Consider the following 13,351-nt stretch of genomic DNA (forward strand, 5'->3'; position numbering starts at 1 on the left):
TCTGTACAATAATACAGTTCTAGCAGCCGAAAGGTCATTAAAATGTGCATCAGGATACATTTTGTGGCATAACAGTCACTATTCTGATAGAATGACTTGCACAATATGTCAGCATGCTTACGACCACATTGTTTCACTTTCACCTACAGTACATGTTCAAAATGAGTGTTGTAATGGAAAATTGGCACAAACTAGTACTGTGGTGACTGGCTGTATATTGGTTGTTTAATGAGGCACTGTTTACATGGCACTAGAGAAGCTGCTACTTAACTACATCCTACCACAGCTAATGTTTGTTTGCATGCAGTGTGTGTTTGTTCTTTGTGATTTTCTTTTGAATTGGGAACTTTCCCTCCACTCTACCACTAAAGGAACAGACACGAAAATAGTCATATTTAGTAATAGAAACCATCTAACACTACAAGAAAACTTCCCAATATTTCAGGAGGCAATAAGATAAACGAAATACTTATTTCATACCAGGCCATAAATTTAACGCTTTTCAAGTAAATTTGCTTTAACAGAGTAATAACTTTTGTGCACATAGAATTTAGGTTGCATGCATGCATGCATCTCATTGTGATGAGATCGTTTCACGAAATTTCAATCAACATATTTTGTTTATATCCCATTACATAGGCAAAAATGATCATCATAACAAAATAAGAGCTCACATGGAAAGATTTAAGTGTTCGCACCCCCCCTATTTGCACAACAATTAGTGACAGGCATGTATTCTTGCCCTCTGGGATGTGGGTAATTATCTCCTTGTCTCCTGTGTAAGGTAGCACTATGATCACCAGTTAAAATAAATCCCACACAATTTCCTTCACACGCAGCAATAACAGTCACCACAATATCACACACAACTTCTCCTGTTTACAGTTTATTCTACACATGCCAATAAGCATGTTTGATTAACCCTTTATACTTATTCCCAGTTGACACATTACATAGATCAACAAAGTTTTGCTACCTTCTCCCACATTATTTTCTGGTTACTCAGAACATATGCTCTAGAAAACTAAACAAACGACAGATCTTAGTTTGTTCTGTTGTGTCCAATATCAAGTGAAATATTCACCACAGCATAAGACTTCTTGTAAAAGAATCCTCTCACATTGTTTGTGACTGCATGTCAGACTACAGAAAAAAAAAACAACATTTACACATTTAGAATGTAAACAATGTCCTCTGTTTAATACCACATTATAACATGTTATTTCACAACTCTCATTTTCTTACCTTAAATGGTAGCAGTGACAATGCAAATTCGATGACAAGACGAATGAGCCTCTTTGAATAAAATATAAATTCATCCCTTGGTGTGTCTTTATTACGAATAAATGTATGCAATCCTTTCACCTGCGGTGTTGAAGGAAGCAAGAAAACAGATTCTGGAAGTGGCTGTCCAATGTATGAATGTGCCAGCTGTTCTCTTACTTTGAATCCTCTCTGAAACACATTAGAATATAATTACATTTGAAAAGATTGAATCACAAAAATGTAGAAACTTTTTGTCTAAAAGCAGGAAGACTACATGTTTACTCATCTACTATGTTGGAGTTGTTCAACATACTACTCATTCCCTTTCTAAATTTTCCCCTTAATCTTGGAAAAGAGAATGCACTGTGCTGCAATGTTGCAACATTCCTTATGCTAGAGTACACGGGCCATTATTAAAGTTGCATCACCTACATAAAATGGTCTGAATTAATCAAAACTTAATGTAGGTCAGGATTTCATCATGATAATGTCACAGACCATTTTTATTTATTTTTTCCCCCCTTATGAGAATGTGAAGAAAATTACTTTGACATTTTGCTGGCATGGTTAACAAATCATGCTTGAAGGCACGGGAATTTTGGATCGTGTGTTGCAGGGATGGAGCTCCAGCACAATTTGCTACTTAGGTGTGTGAGTTTCCTGATGAACAATTTGGAGACCACTGGGTTAAGAGTGGTTGAGTAGCACCTGCAGCCTCATTGAAATGGCCACCACAAAGCATAGGCCTTACCACAGCAGATAACTCATGTGGAATAAAAAGCTTGGCATACAGTTTGATGTCAAACAAGACTAATAAAGAATTGCGCAATAGTGTTGAGGAAGCCTTTCGAAGCATAAATTCTGAGGGGTTCTACAAGGTGTCAGGGATGTGGAGATCCGCATGTACAGATCTGTTGAATATATAGTTTTTATATATAAGAACTCCAATATACAATTTACTTCATTTATCTAGGCGTATGGGACCTTCTAACATGCACTGAATATATCTGACACTACACCAGTGACAAAATTAGGCCAGTATGTTCTGTTCAACAGCTTAATTCATGAATGTCACAGCTGACAAACTGGCATGTCTTTCAATTCAAAATGTCATCTTTACTTCAACATATTCAGGGAAATCTGACAAAACCACATGAGGACAATTCTGACACCATCATATTTCCCTTTCTTTGAACATCTCCAAATGCCAATCTGGGCTGGCCAATACCTAGCTGCAAATGGTGAGGAACGTGCAACCACTCTTCAATGAACCAAGTTTACTATATTACTCCTGCTTTAACAAGTTCTGTGATCTGATATGTCACCCATAAAATGTATGGTAATATAATTGGTTGGTGAATCGTTTATGTCAGTACTCCAGTAACTACTGTTGGTTGTTTAAGGGACTAAACTGAGAGGTCATCAGTCCCTCAGTCAATAAATATGATTGAGTTTGTGATGTCTGGCAGAAATTTGATTGAATTTCAGTAGTACGTAGAAGTGGTAAAATTGAGGCACTGAAAGCAATACATGAGAAATAAAAGGAGGTAAAGTATATGGGTCAGGGTAGTATACACATCAGAGTGCAGACAAGGACTACTCCATGGCTCACCTGTGGTGAGAGAAACCTCACCTACCTCTAATCCCCACCAACTTGATGAAGGGCTAAGACCTTAACTGTAAATAACACTTTCCAGCTGCACAGTAACAAAAGGCAAATAAGGTGAAAGAAATGAAACCAGTAAAAGGAGGGGGGTAGCTCAGAGCCCTCAGGACTCAGCATTGTGATGGAACCTTTACAGTCTAATTCTAAAGGCAGGAAAAGAACCCACTCTTTGGAGGAAGCATAAGAACCAGTGCAATTGTTCTCTCTTCAGCAGCTAATAACAAACATAAGGAATTTTTAACACTGTTTCTTCTTGGATTGCTACTCCTCAAACATAAAATAAGATGCAGAAAAAAGAAAAAAACAAACTATGCCAAAATCCAATTAAAACACAGTAAAAGAAAGATGACTAAATCAGTGGGCAGAAGAGGTAGGACTGAGGGCCTCTGAACACAGCATGAGGTAAGAGACACCCCAGACCCAACCCCAACAGCAGATTAAAATGTTATATCTCAGAATAAAAGCCATTTCCTTAGCACAAATGAAGAACGAGTTCAACTCTTTGTATGTTGTCTGTCAATATTAGAGTCAAGGCATTCAGAAGACCAAGCTTTGAATGAAGAGCCAGAAAGATGGGGTACCCATCTGTATGTGGGCTAATGCGTATAAAGCTCCACAACCACATTGTTGGGGTAGTTCATTACATAAAATTAAAGTACAGGCAAATCTACTTCAACTTCGTGGAGGTGATGTAGGATAGTGGATTCCTTCCATGAGGAAAGGAAGGAGGAATGCCAAGTAATCTTTTTGTTGTTGCAGTATTTAATAGAGCACAGTGGACATGTTTGTATGGGTGCACGACGACAAGGTCTTTAGCGACTGCGTGAAAACAGAGTGAGACGAGTGTCAGTAAAATATACAAAACATGAAGCTAAAACAGCACATAAAACACAGGTAGCAAAAGTTGGGAAAACTATGTGCATGCCCGCACAGAACCACGGAACAAAGTATTGTGTCAATAGTAAAACATTAACGACATAGGAATTATTTTTATGATACGGTTTTAGGGCACAAAACTGCTACAGTCAGCACCAATTCTGTGGCTTAGTGAAGGGCAAAAAACCAAAATTTAAATCACCAGCAATGGGAGCGAAACTCAAGGAGGAGGGAAACTAAAAACGGAAGGAAATCTTAGAAAACTGCGATTTAAGGGGGGTTGTTTTCCCAAAAAGAGCTTTGAATACTGATATCTCACTGACACAAACTCAAGTACGCGATCAGCCGAGCATGTCATCTGCTAAAAGGGAATATATATCAGGCAACAGCTGTAAATGGGAGCGGAGCGGATTAAATTAAGGGCACTGAAGTAAAAGCTGTCTCACTGTCCACGGTCGAGAGCAGTGGGGACAAAGTGGAGGAGGATCACCACTTAAAAGATGTCAGTGGCTAAAAAGACAGTGCCCAATCCGGAGCCTAGTTAAAATTACCTCCTCCCGACGCTGAGGCCAGTAGGAAGAGGTCCAAGCACAGGAAAGAGGTTTTCTGTCCCGTAATTTATTATCGGGAAGCGCAGACCAATGCTTGTGTGATAAAAGAGCAACATGGCAGCATAAAACGCTCTGGAGATCAGCAAAGGGAACCATGCAAACAGCAAGCCGAGGAAGGGGAGACTGCAGCCATTGCCACTATATAGGCTGCCTCATTTCCGTGGATACCAACATGCCCTGGGATTCAGAGGAATGCCACAGAGACACCAAGGAGCACGTGGAGGCAGTCCTGAATCCAGTGGACCAGAGGGTGTACGGCATAAAGAGCTTGGATGTTGAGAAGAGAGCTGAGCGAATTCAAGCATATAATATACAGTATCAGCTTATGGTGAAGGATGTATTGGACAGCCTTGAGAACAGTGTAAAGCTCTGCAGTAAAACCAAAACGCTGGTCACGAAGCTAAAATCTAACAGGGGTGTCGCCAACAATATAGGCACTCCCAACACTGCAGGTGGTCTCTGAGCTGTCAGTGTAAATAAATGTGGCATCCTCCATTTATGCGCATAGAGCAGCAAATGTCCTACGATAAACTATGGGGGAGGGGGAGGGGTGTACTCTCCTTGAGAAGCTGGCAAAGATCACAGAGAAGGCAGGTCCAGGGGCGAAGGCAAGGTGGCACCAATCCCCCTTTTGTCAAGGAAGTTTTAGGGGATTGGAAGGAAGGGGAACGTAGCAGTTGACGTAAGCAGCCTCCTGGTGGTAGTAGAGAGGAAGGGCAGCCTGCATACCCTAAATCCAAGGCGGCGTTGAAAAAAGGGCATGGGTCGGATGAGCAGGCATGGAAGACAGATGACTAGCGTAACAACTCAAAAAAGGACAGCTCGCCAACTGGACAGCGGGGCTTCAGTGGTCTCAGCATAAAGGCTCTCCACGGGTCTGGTGCAAAAAGCTCCAGACTCTAAACGCAATCCATAGTGGTGGACAGAGTCTAGACGCCGAAGAATAGATGGCCATGTAGAGGAGTAGACTATGCTTCCATAGTCCAATTTCGAGTACACTAAGGAGCGATATAGGTGGAGGACCACTCGGTCCGCTTCCCAGGAGGCACCACTCAGAACACAGAGGGTGTTGAGGGATCGCAGACAGTGAGCCGAAAGATATGAATCATGGGAAGACCAGAACAGTTTTCTGTCAAACATAAGTCAAGAATTTGGCAGCATCCATGAATGGAAGGTCAAGAGGGTTTAGATGTAGGCAAGGTGGATAAAACTCCATACAACACCAAAAATTTATACAGACGGTCGTACTGGAAGAAAATCGGAAGCCGGTTTCAATGCTCCATGAGTGGAGGTGATCGAGACATCCTTGAAGACATCATTCAAGAAGGCTGGTCCTTTGAGATCTGCAGTAGATTGTAAAATCATTGACAAAGAGGGAGCCTGAGACATCAGGAAGGAGACAATTCATAATTGGATTTATGGCGATGGCAAACAGTACAACACTTACCATGGAAACCTGGGGCACCCCGTTTTCTTGGGTGAAAGTACGGGAGAAAGTAGTGTTCATCTGCACCTTAAATGTATGCTCTATCATAAATTCATGGCTGAAAAGGGTTAGCCGACCTCGAAAGCCCCAAGAGAACAGTGTGCGGTGAATGCCTGTCCTCCAACAGGTATCATATGCCCTCTCCAGATCAAAAAACATAGCTACCGTTTGGTGTTTCCTGAGAAAATTGTTCATGATATAAGTGGAGAGAGCAACAAGATGGTCAAATGCAGAACGATGCTTTTGGAATACACATTGGGCAGGAGTTGAAAGGTTTCAGGACTCCAGCCACCAGCCTAAATAGCAACTTATCATGCACTGCAAAACCTTACATACATTACTCGTGAGAGAGATAGGGTGATAGCTAGAGAGGAGACATTTGTCCTTTCCAGTTTTTCCTATCTTCTGGGAAAGGTACTGTCGGTACAAATTCGATTATAAAGGTGAAGGAGGTTTCAGACTATGGTCTGATAAATGCAGCAACATTTGGATGCAGATGGCATCCGGTACTGGGGCAGAAGAGTGAGAGGAAGAGAGTGCATGTAGGAGTTACTGCATGGAAAAAAAATGGTACTATAGCTTTGGCAATTTTGACAGAAGAAAGCAAGAGGTCGCACTTCTGCTGCTCGTTTCTGCAGGTGAAAGACTCGTGAGCAAGTTGAAGAGCTCAAAATGTCAGTAAAGTGTTAACCCAATGAGTTATAAATTGCAACTGGATCCACTAAGGTATCTAGCATGACAGTTAGCCCAGAGATCGGGGGAGAAACTAGATGTGCCAGATAACCACCGAGTTCGACTCCAACCTACAGACGAGGGAGTGAATATGCTAAAGGAGCTGGTAAAGAAGTCCAAGCCTGCCTTCTCGCTATCGCGGATGATGCGACGGCAACACGCATGTTACTGCTTATAGCAGATACAATTGGGCAATGTAAGATGATGATGGAAAAGACTATGAGCATGTCTCCACTCAGATATTGCGTCACGGCACACCTCATTCCATCAAGGAACTGGTGGGTTCTGGGACAAAGGGCAGGTATGAGGTATTGAATGTTCTGCGGCTGTAAGAATAATTTCCGTAAAATGATTGACCTGATCGTTTATGGCGTCTTGGGCACATATATGGTAGTTGTGGCTCTAATCTAAGGACACATGTAAAATCGTCACTCGATTGTATGTCAGCAAGAGCAAACCATTAAAAGTGCCGAACTAGCTGAACAGCACCGACCAGAAGGGCCAAATGAGAGTAGGTTGACGTGAAGCGAGACAAAAAAACTAGGTTCCGTAGTGTTGAGGCAAACAAGATCTGCTTGGTGGAAGATGTCACTCAATAGGGGACCTCTCAGACAAGGACAAGAATTCTCAAATGCCACAGTGGAGAAAAAGGTAAAGAGAAGACTCACGGAAAAGAGAAGGACAAAGTAAGGATAGAGACTTTCCAGTAGAGAGATAAAAGAAGAGAAACCACATCTAACAGTCACAAGCATCTGTCTCCAGACGTAGGCACAAAACATACTCCCAAAGAGAGGGAGAAGGGGAAGACGGGCAGGAAGGATCAGGGACAGGGAGGGATGTGCAAAGGGAAGGTATCCAGCCTGGATAGGAAAGAGAGCTGCACTAGTTCAGGGCACCGTGCTCACCACGCACACACCACAAAGGAGTTGTGGACCTCCTAAAAGGGAAGACATACGAAGAAAGTGCTATAAGGAGCTAAAACAATATAGCAGATGGACATGGCTGGCTGGGGGGGGGGGGGGGGGGGGCAAAAAAAAAAAGAGAGAGAGAGAGAGAGAGAGAGCTACTCTGCAACACACTACAACCTCCAGCCTGAAAGTTTAGGCCAGAGTCTAGGCATATCACAAAACATTAAAACCTTATTCACACTCATCACATCATCAGCTAAAATAGAGAGCAGATACCCACCAATATTTGCTTCTGCCCTTGGATCACAATATAAAATGCATTCCATTAAAATATGACCAATAGAGATACGCACACCACAAGCATCACAAAACGGGGGATCCTCTTGCCGTAGTATAAATGTAAGTGTGAGAGGGCAGTGCCCCCATCACTGCCACCCATTCCTCATTCCACAATTGCATGCACTTTCTGTGTAGTGCAGAAACGACAACCTGCAAGGGAATAGGACACTGTGCCACATCCTGTCCTCTGCAGGCCTCCTTGGCAGCCCGATCGACCTGTTCATTTCCCCACATTCCTACATGGCCTGGCACCCAGCTGAACGACACCTGCTTACTCTGCTGTTGGAGTAAGTACAGTTGGTCATATATCAGCCTGACAAACTCCTCAGCTGGGTACAAGTTCTGTAACGATGGTAAGACACTAAGGGAATTGGAACAAATGAGTAACCGTTTGCCCCGAATATGAAACATCTGCTCCAGTGCCTTCGGGATCGCTTGGAGCTCCGCTGAGGAAACAGTATGCTCATCATGAAGGCGAATCCTGGTGACATGGTCGAGGAACACGAAAGACCAGCCACGGGATTTTTCTTGCTTGGAGCCATCGGTGGACACTATTGTGAAACTGTGATGTATATCTACAATATTAAAAAATGAAGATTGAAATGTAAAATCTGACGTACAATCTTTCTTAAAATTCATCAAGTCTAAAGTAAGCGTGGGTGTCCGGAGAAGCCAAGGTGGAAATCTGCTCCCACCACGATGTAAAACATGAAGACCAGCCTCACCCATCTCTAGAAGGCAATCCTGTGCACAAATCACATAGGGCCTCATTGCTTGTTGCTGGTTATGAAAAAGCCTTTCCAGTGGAGGTCGAGCAACTGTATGGTAGGTGGGTGTGTATGATGTGGACAGTGTTTATACACCTGGTGCACCATATGTATTCATTGCCTGAAGTGATGTGGCGGTTCACCAGCCTCTGCACAGATGCTTGCCATGGGGCTTGTTCTGAATGACACAGTGGCCAACCAAATCCCTTCATGGTGCACCACATACAACATCTTTGAATTAGAGGGTCTCGCAGACCCATACACCATGCACTCATAATAGAGCTGATATTGCACAAATGACCTGTGAAACCGGAGCAGACAAGTCCTGTCTGCTCCCCATGTACTGTGGTCAAGACATTTTAAAATACTTAAAGCCTAAAGTGACCATTTTTTTCAGGTGGTAACCACATAAGCTTAGAGTCAAATATGATGAGATACACAGAAACATCACTGTGTCTTTCAAAGTAAGGACAGTGTCTCTCATCCTTGACTCAGTTTAAAAATGTAACGAGAATGGTTGAAAAGAACACGGTGGAAAACTTAAAAACCACTCTTCTGCGATCACTAATCCAAATGTTAAAGAGTTAGTTGTAACTCATGTGCTGTCATTGTGAGGCTTGAAGAAGAGCAAAACACAGACAGGACTTTTCACTACAGATTTAATGCTATAGCAAAGACAGTCACACTCAGGACACTACCTTGAGGGACACTGTTCTCCCGCTCAAAGCATCAGACATGACATCACTGACTCAGTATCAAATATCGTGGTGAGAGGAAGGACTTCATAAAAATGGGATGACAACCACAAAAACCCCATTCGTGAAGCTGCTCCAGAATATGATGCCTCCATATAGTATCACAGGCCTTCTCAATGGAAAAAAAATTCCTAGAAGGTGATGTCAGCATAGGAAAACATGTATAGCTGCCTCCAGGAGGGCAAGGTTATCAAAGGTCGAGCAATACCTCCTGAACCCACACTGAAAGCCTGAGTTGCCTGAATTCTAAAATCCAGGCGAGGTGGCAGTTGACCATCTGCTCCAAGGTCTTCCCCATGCAGCTAGTGAGGGCAACACTACAGTAATTAGTTTCGCATGTACAGTCTTCCCCAGATTTTAAAAGAGGAATTAAAATTGCCTCACACCACGAGTTCGTAAAGTTACCTCATGCCCAAATGGCATTAAAAATTGCGAGGAAGATATCTTTGTTTCACTTTGTGAGGTGCCACACCAAATTGTAATGGATCCTGTCTTGACCAGGGGATGTGTCATGAGCCCCAAACAATGCAGAATCCAGCACCCATTTGGAAAATGGACAGTTGTAATCTTCATCAGAGGTGGTTGGTTGGTTAGTCAAACAGAGGTCATCGGTCCCTTGTTCCCAGTAGAACAATTACCCAAGGGAAAGAAGAAAACAAGACAAAGTATGGCACAATAACAGGAGAAAGGAAGAACCAGAAGAATGACAGAAGGACAACAAACACTACAATGGACAAAACAGGACAAGAAAAATACAGAGAGATGCAAGAAACAGGCAGAAGGGATTGAAACAAGAGAGCAGATGACCATGACTGGCCGATCACGAAAATAAAAAGGAGAAGCCAGCCACTCCGCAACACATTAAAACTTCCACTCTAAAAACACTAGGATGGAGGACACAGAGGGACAAAGGACATGCGCTAAAACTCAGATCAAATGATAAAACCCAACCTCACGAATAAAATATAAAACTGAAGCTGCTGTTGAGGCATTGTCACCCAACACCAAAGGTAGGGTGTTGGGAAAGTTAAAAGTATGCCACAGAGTGGCTAAAAGTGGGCAGTCCACCAAGAGGTGGACGACTGTCAGCTGGGAACCGCAGTAACATTGAGGTGGGTCCTCGTGACGAAGGAGGTAACCATGTGTTCACCATGTATGGCCAATGCGGAGCCAACAAAGGACAACTGATTCCCTGTGAGGAGCCCACAGGGAAACCTTCCACACATTCACAGTCTCCTTAATGACACGCAGTTTGTTGAGCATACTGTTATGCCACTCCATCTCCCAAAGTCGAAAAAACTTGTGGCATAAGACAGAACGCAATTCAGTTTCAGAGATGCCCATCTTCAGGAGCGGTTTCCGCTTAGCCTGTTTGGCCAGCCTGTCAGCAATTTCATTGCCCAGGATTCCAACATGTTCTGAGGGTCCAGACAAACACCACTGAACGACTGGACCGTTCCAGGGCAGAGATGGACTCCTGGATGTTCACTACCGAAGGATGGCAAAGGTAGCACTGGTCGATAGCTTGTAAGTTGCTAAGGGAGTAAGAACAGAGAAGAAACGACTCACCAGAACAGGAACAGATGTACTGAAATGCACAAGATATGGCCACAAGCTCTGTAGTGAATACACTGCATCCAGCGGGCAAGGAATGCAGTTCAATTGGGCCTCTGCGGACATAGGCGAAGCCAACATTACCATCAGCCATTGAGCTGTCGGTGTAAACAACTTCAGAGCCCAGAACATGTAAAGAATTGAGAGGAAGTGACAGTGGAGAGTGGTGGGGTTAACAGAGTCCTTAGGGCCATGCAAAACTTCCAGATGAAGCTTCGGCTGAGGTGTACGTGAAGGGACCTCAAGTAGAGATGGTAACAGAGTTCGGAGAGAAGGGATCACACGCGAACCGCAATCTTGAGCCCTGACCCGGGCCGCCAATGCAGGAAATCGACTGCCGCAGGTGGAAAAAGGAGACAGTAGTTTGGATGCTCAGGAGAACTACGAATGTGTGCAACGTAACTGGTTAGCAGTTGCACACGTCGGATTGGCAATGGAGGGACTCTGGCCTCCACCAGGACACTGGTCACCGGACTCGTTCTAAAGGCTACCATCGCTAGGCGAATGCCACAGTGTTGCACTGGGTCAAGAAAACACAACGCTGAGGGCGCCGCTGAACCGTAAACCAGATTCCCATAGTCAAGGTGGGATTGAACAAGGGCTCTGTAGAGCTGCAGCAGCTTAGAGCGACCTGCACCCCAGTTGCTGTTGCTCAGGCAGTGGAGAGCACTGAGGATCTGCCAGCATTCCCACTTAAGCTGATGAAGGAGAGGAAGCCAAGTCAATCGGGTGTCAAAAGCCTGTCCTAAGAATTGATGTCTCCACTACAGCGAGTGTATCATCGTTAAGATAAAGTTCAGGTTCCAGATGAACGGCACAACCAGTACAAAAGGCATGACACACGACTTCGCGGCTGAAAAGTGGAGGCCGCGGGCTAGAGCCCATGACTGCACCTTGTGGACGGCTCCCTGTAGGTGCCACTCAGCAACTCCAGCACTGGAGGAGCAATACAAAATGCAGAAGTCATCCGCATACAGACAGAGAAGCGATGACTGACGGCCCTACAGCTGCTGCTAGGCTGTTAATGGCCACTAAAAATAGAGAAACACTCAATACGGAGCCCTGTGGGATGCCATTCTCCTGAATACGGGGGAAATATGCAAGGCACCAACTTGGATACAGAAAGTACGGAGCAAAAGGAAGTTTTGGATAAAAATCTACAGCGGGGGCCGGAGACTTCACTCATAGAATGTGGCAAGGACACGACGTCACCAGGTCATGTCGGATGCTTTACACAGTCAAAAAAGATGGAAACCAGGTGTTGGCATCTGGAACAGGCTGTTTGGATGGCAGACTCAAGGGACACCAGATTATCAGTGGTAGAGCGACCCTGGCGGAAGCCGCACTGACATGGAGTCAGTAGGCCACATGACTCCGGGTCCCAACCCAACCGCCAACACACCATACATTCCAGCAGCTTACAGAGAATGTTGGTGAGGCTGATGGGCCGATAGCTATCCATATCACACATTTTTACTGGGTTTTAGCACCGGAATGATGGTCTCTCCTGCCATTGCGATGGAAAGACGCCATCGCACCAGATCCAGTTGAAGATGATATGGAGATATCGCTTGTAGTCAGACAAAAGATGTTTAATCATCAGACTGTGGATACGATACAACCCATGGGCTGTGTTGTGGCAATGCGCAAGGGCGCTTAGGAGCTCCCACTCTGTAAATAGGGTGTTATAGGGTTCACTGTGGCTTGTAGTGAAAGAGGACTTTCCATCTGCCATTTGAGGGTGCAAAAGGCCAGGGGGTTGGGGGGGGGGGGGGGGGGGTAGTTCCCCAATGCAGATGCTCAAGCGTATTGCTTAGCAAACCAATCACATTTGCGTCAGTAGAGAACACACTATTGATGTTAACTCCAGAGACACCTGTTGGGATCTGGTACCCAAGAAGACGTCTGATCTTCGTCCAGACTTGGGGAGGTGACGTATGGCACCCAATGGTCAACATGTATCTCTCCCCACACTCCTGTTTCCTTCGTTTTATAAGCAGGTGAATGCGGGCACAGAGCCACTTAAAGGTTATTTGGTGCTCTATGGAAGGGTGCCACTTATGTTGCTGTAGAGCTTGCCAACACTAATTGCCTTAGCAACTTCCAGCAACCACCAAGAGACTGTCTTTCGTCAGGGCACTCTAGAGAATGAGGGATCACATTTTCCGCCACAGAAATTATTGTTGTAGTGAGCTGCTCAATCACAACATCGATGGCACCAGGTGGAGGAGATTCAACGGTGACAGCAGAGATGTACGCTACCCAGTCTGCCTTGTTGAAATCCGATCCCGGTAGGCGTCCATTGGCATGAAGTCAGGGGAGTGACAGGAA

The 13,351-nt window shown here is 44.5% G+C and overlaps 1 protein-coding gene across 2 annotated transcripts in view; it reads right to left on the minus strand.

Moving 5' to 3' along the window:
- The window catches only part of LOC126175307 (uridine-cytidine kinase-like 1), a 112,055-nt gene that overhangs the window by 26,117 nt on the left and 72,587 nt on the right, over positions 1-13,351 (minus strand). For both annotated transcript variants that reach the window (XM_049922011.1, XM_049922010.1), the window contains exon 8: positions 1,246-1,455. In XM_049922011.1, coding sequence (XP_049777968.1) covers positions 1,246-1,455 — 210 coding nt within the window. The remainder of the gene's footprint in view (positions 1-1,245; positions 1,456-13,351) is intronic.

The sequence above is a fragment of the Schistocerca cancellata genome, chromosome 3 (assembly GCF_023864275.1).
Source record: "Schistocerca cancellata isolate TAMUIC-IGC-003103 chromosome 3, iqSchCanc2.1, whole genome shotgun sequence".
NCBI classification, from domain to species: Eukaryota; Metazoa; Arthropoda; class Insecta; order Orthoptera; family Acrididae; genus Schistocerca; species Schistocerca cancellata.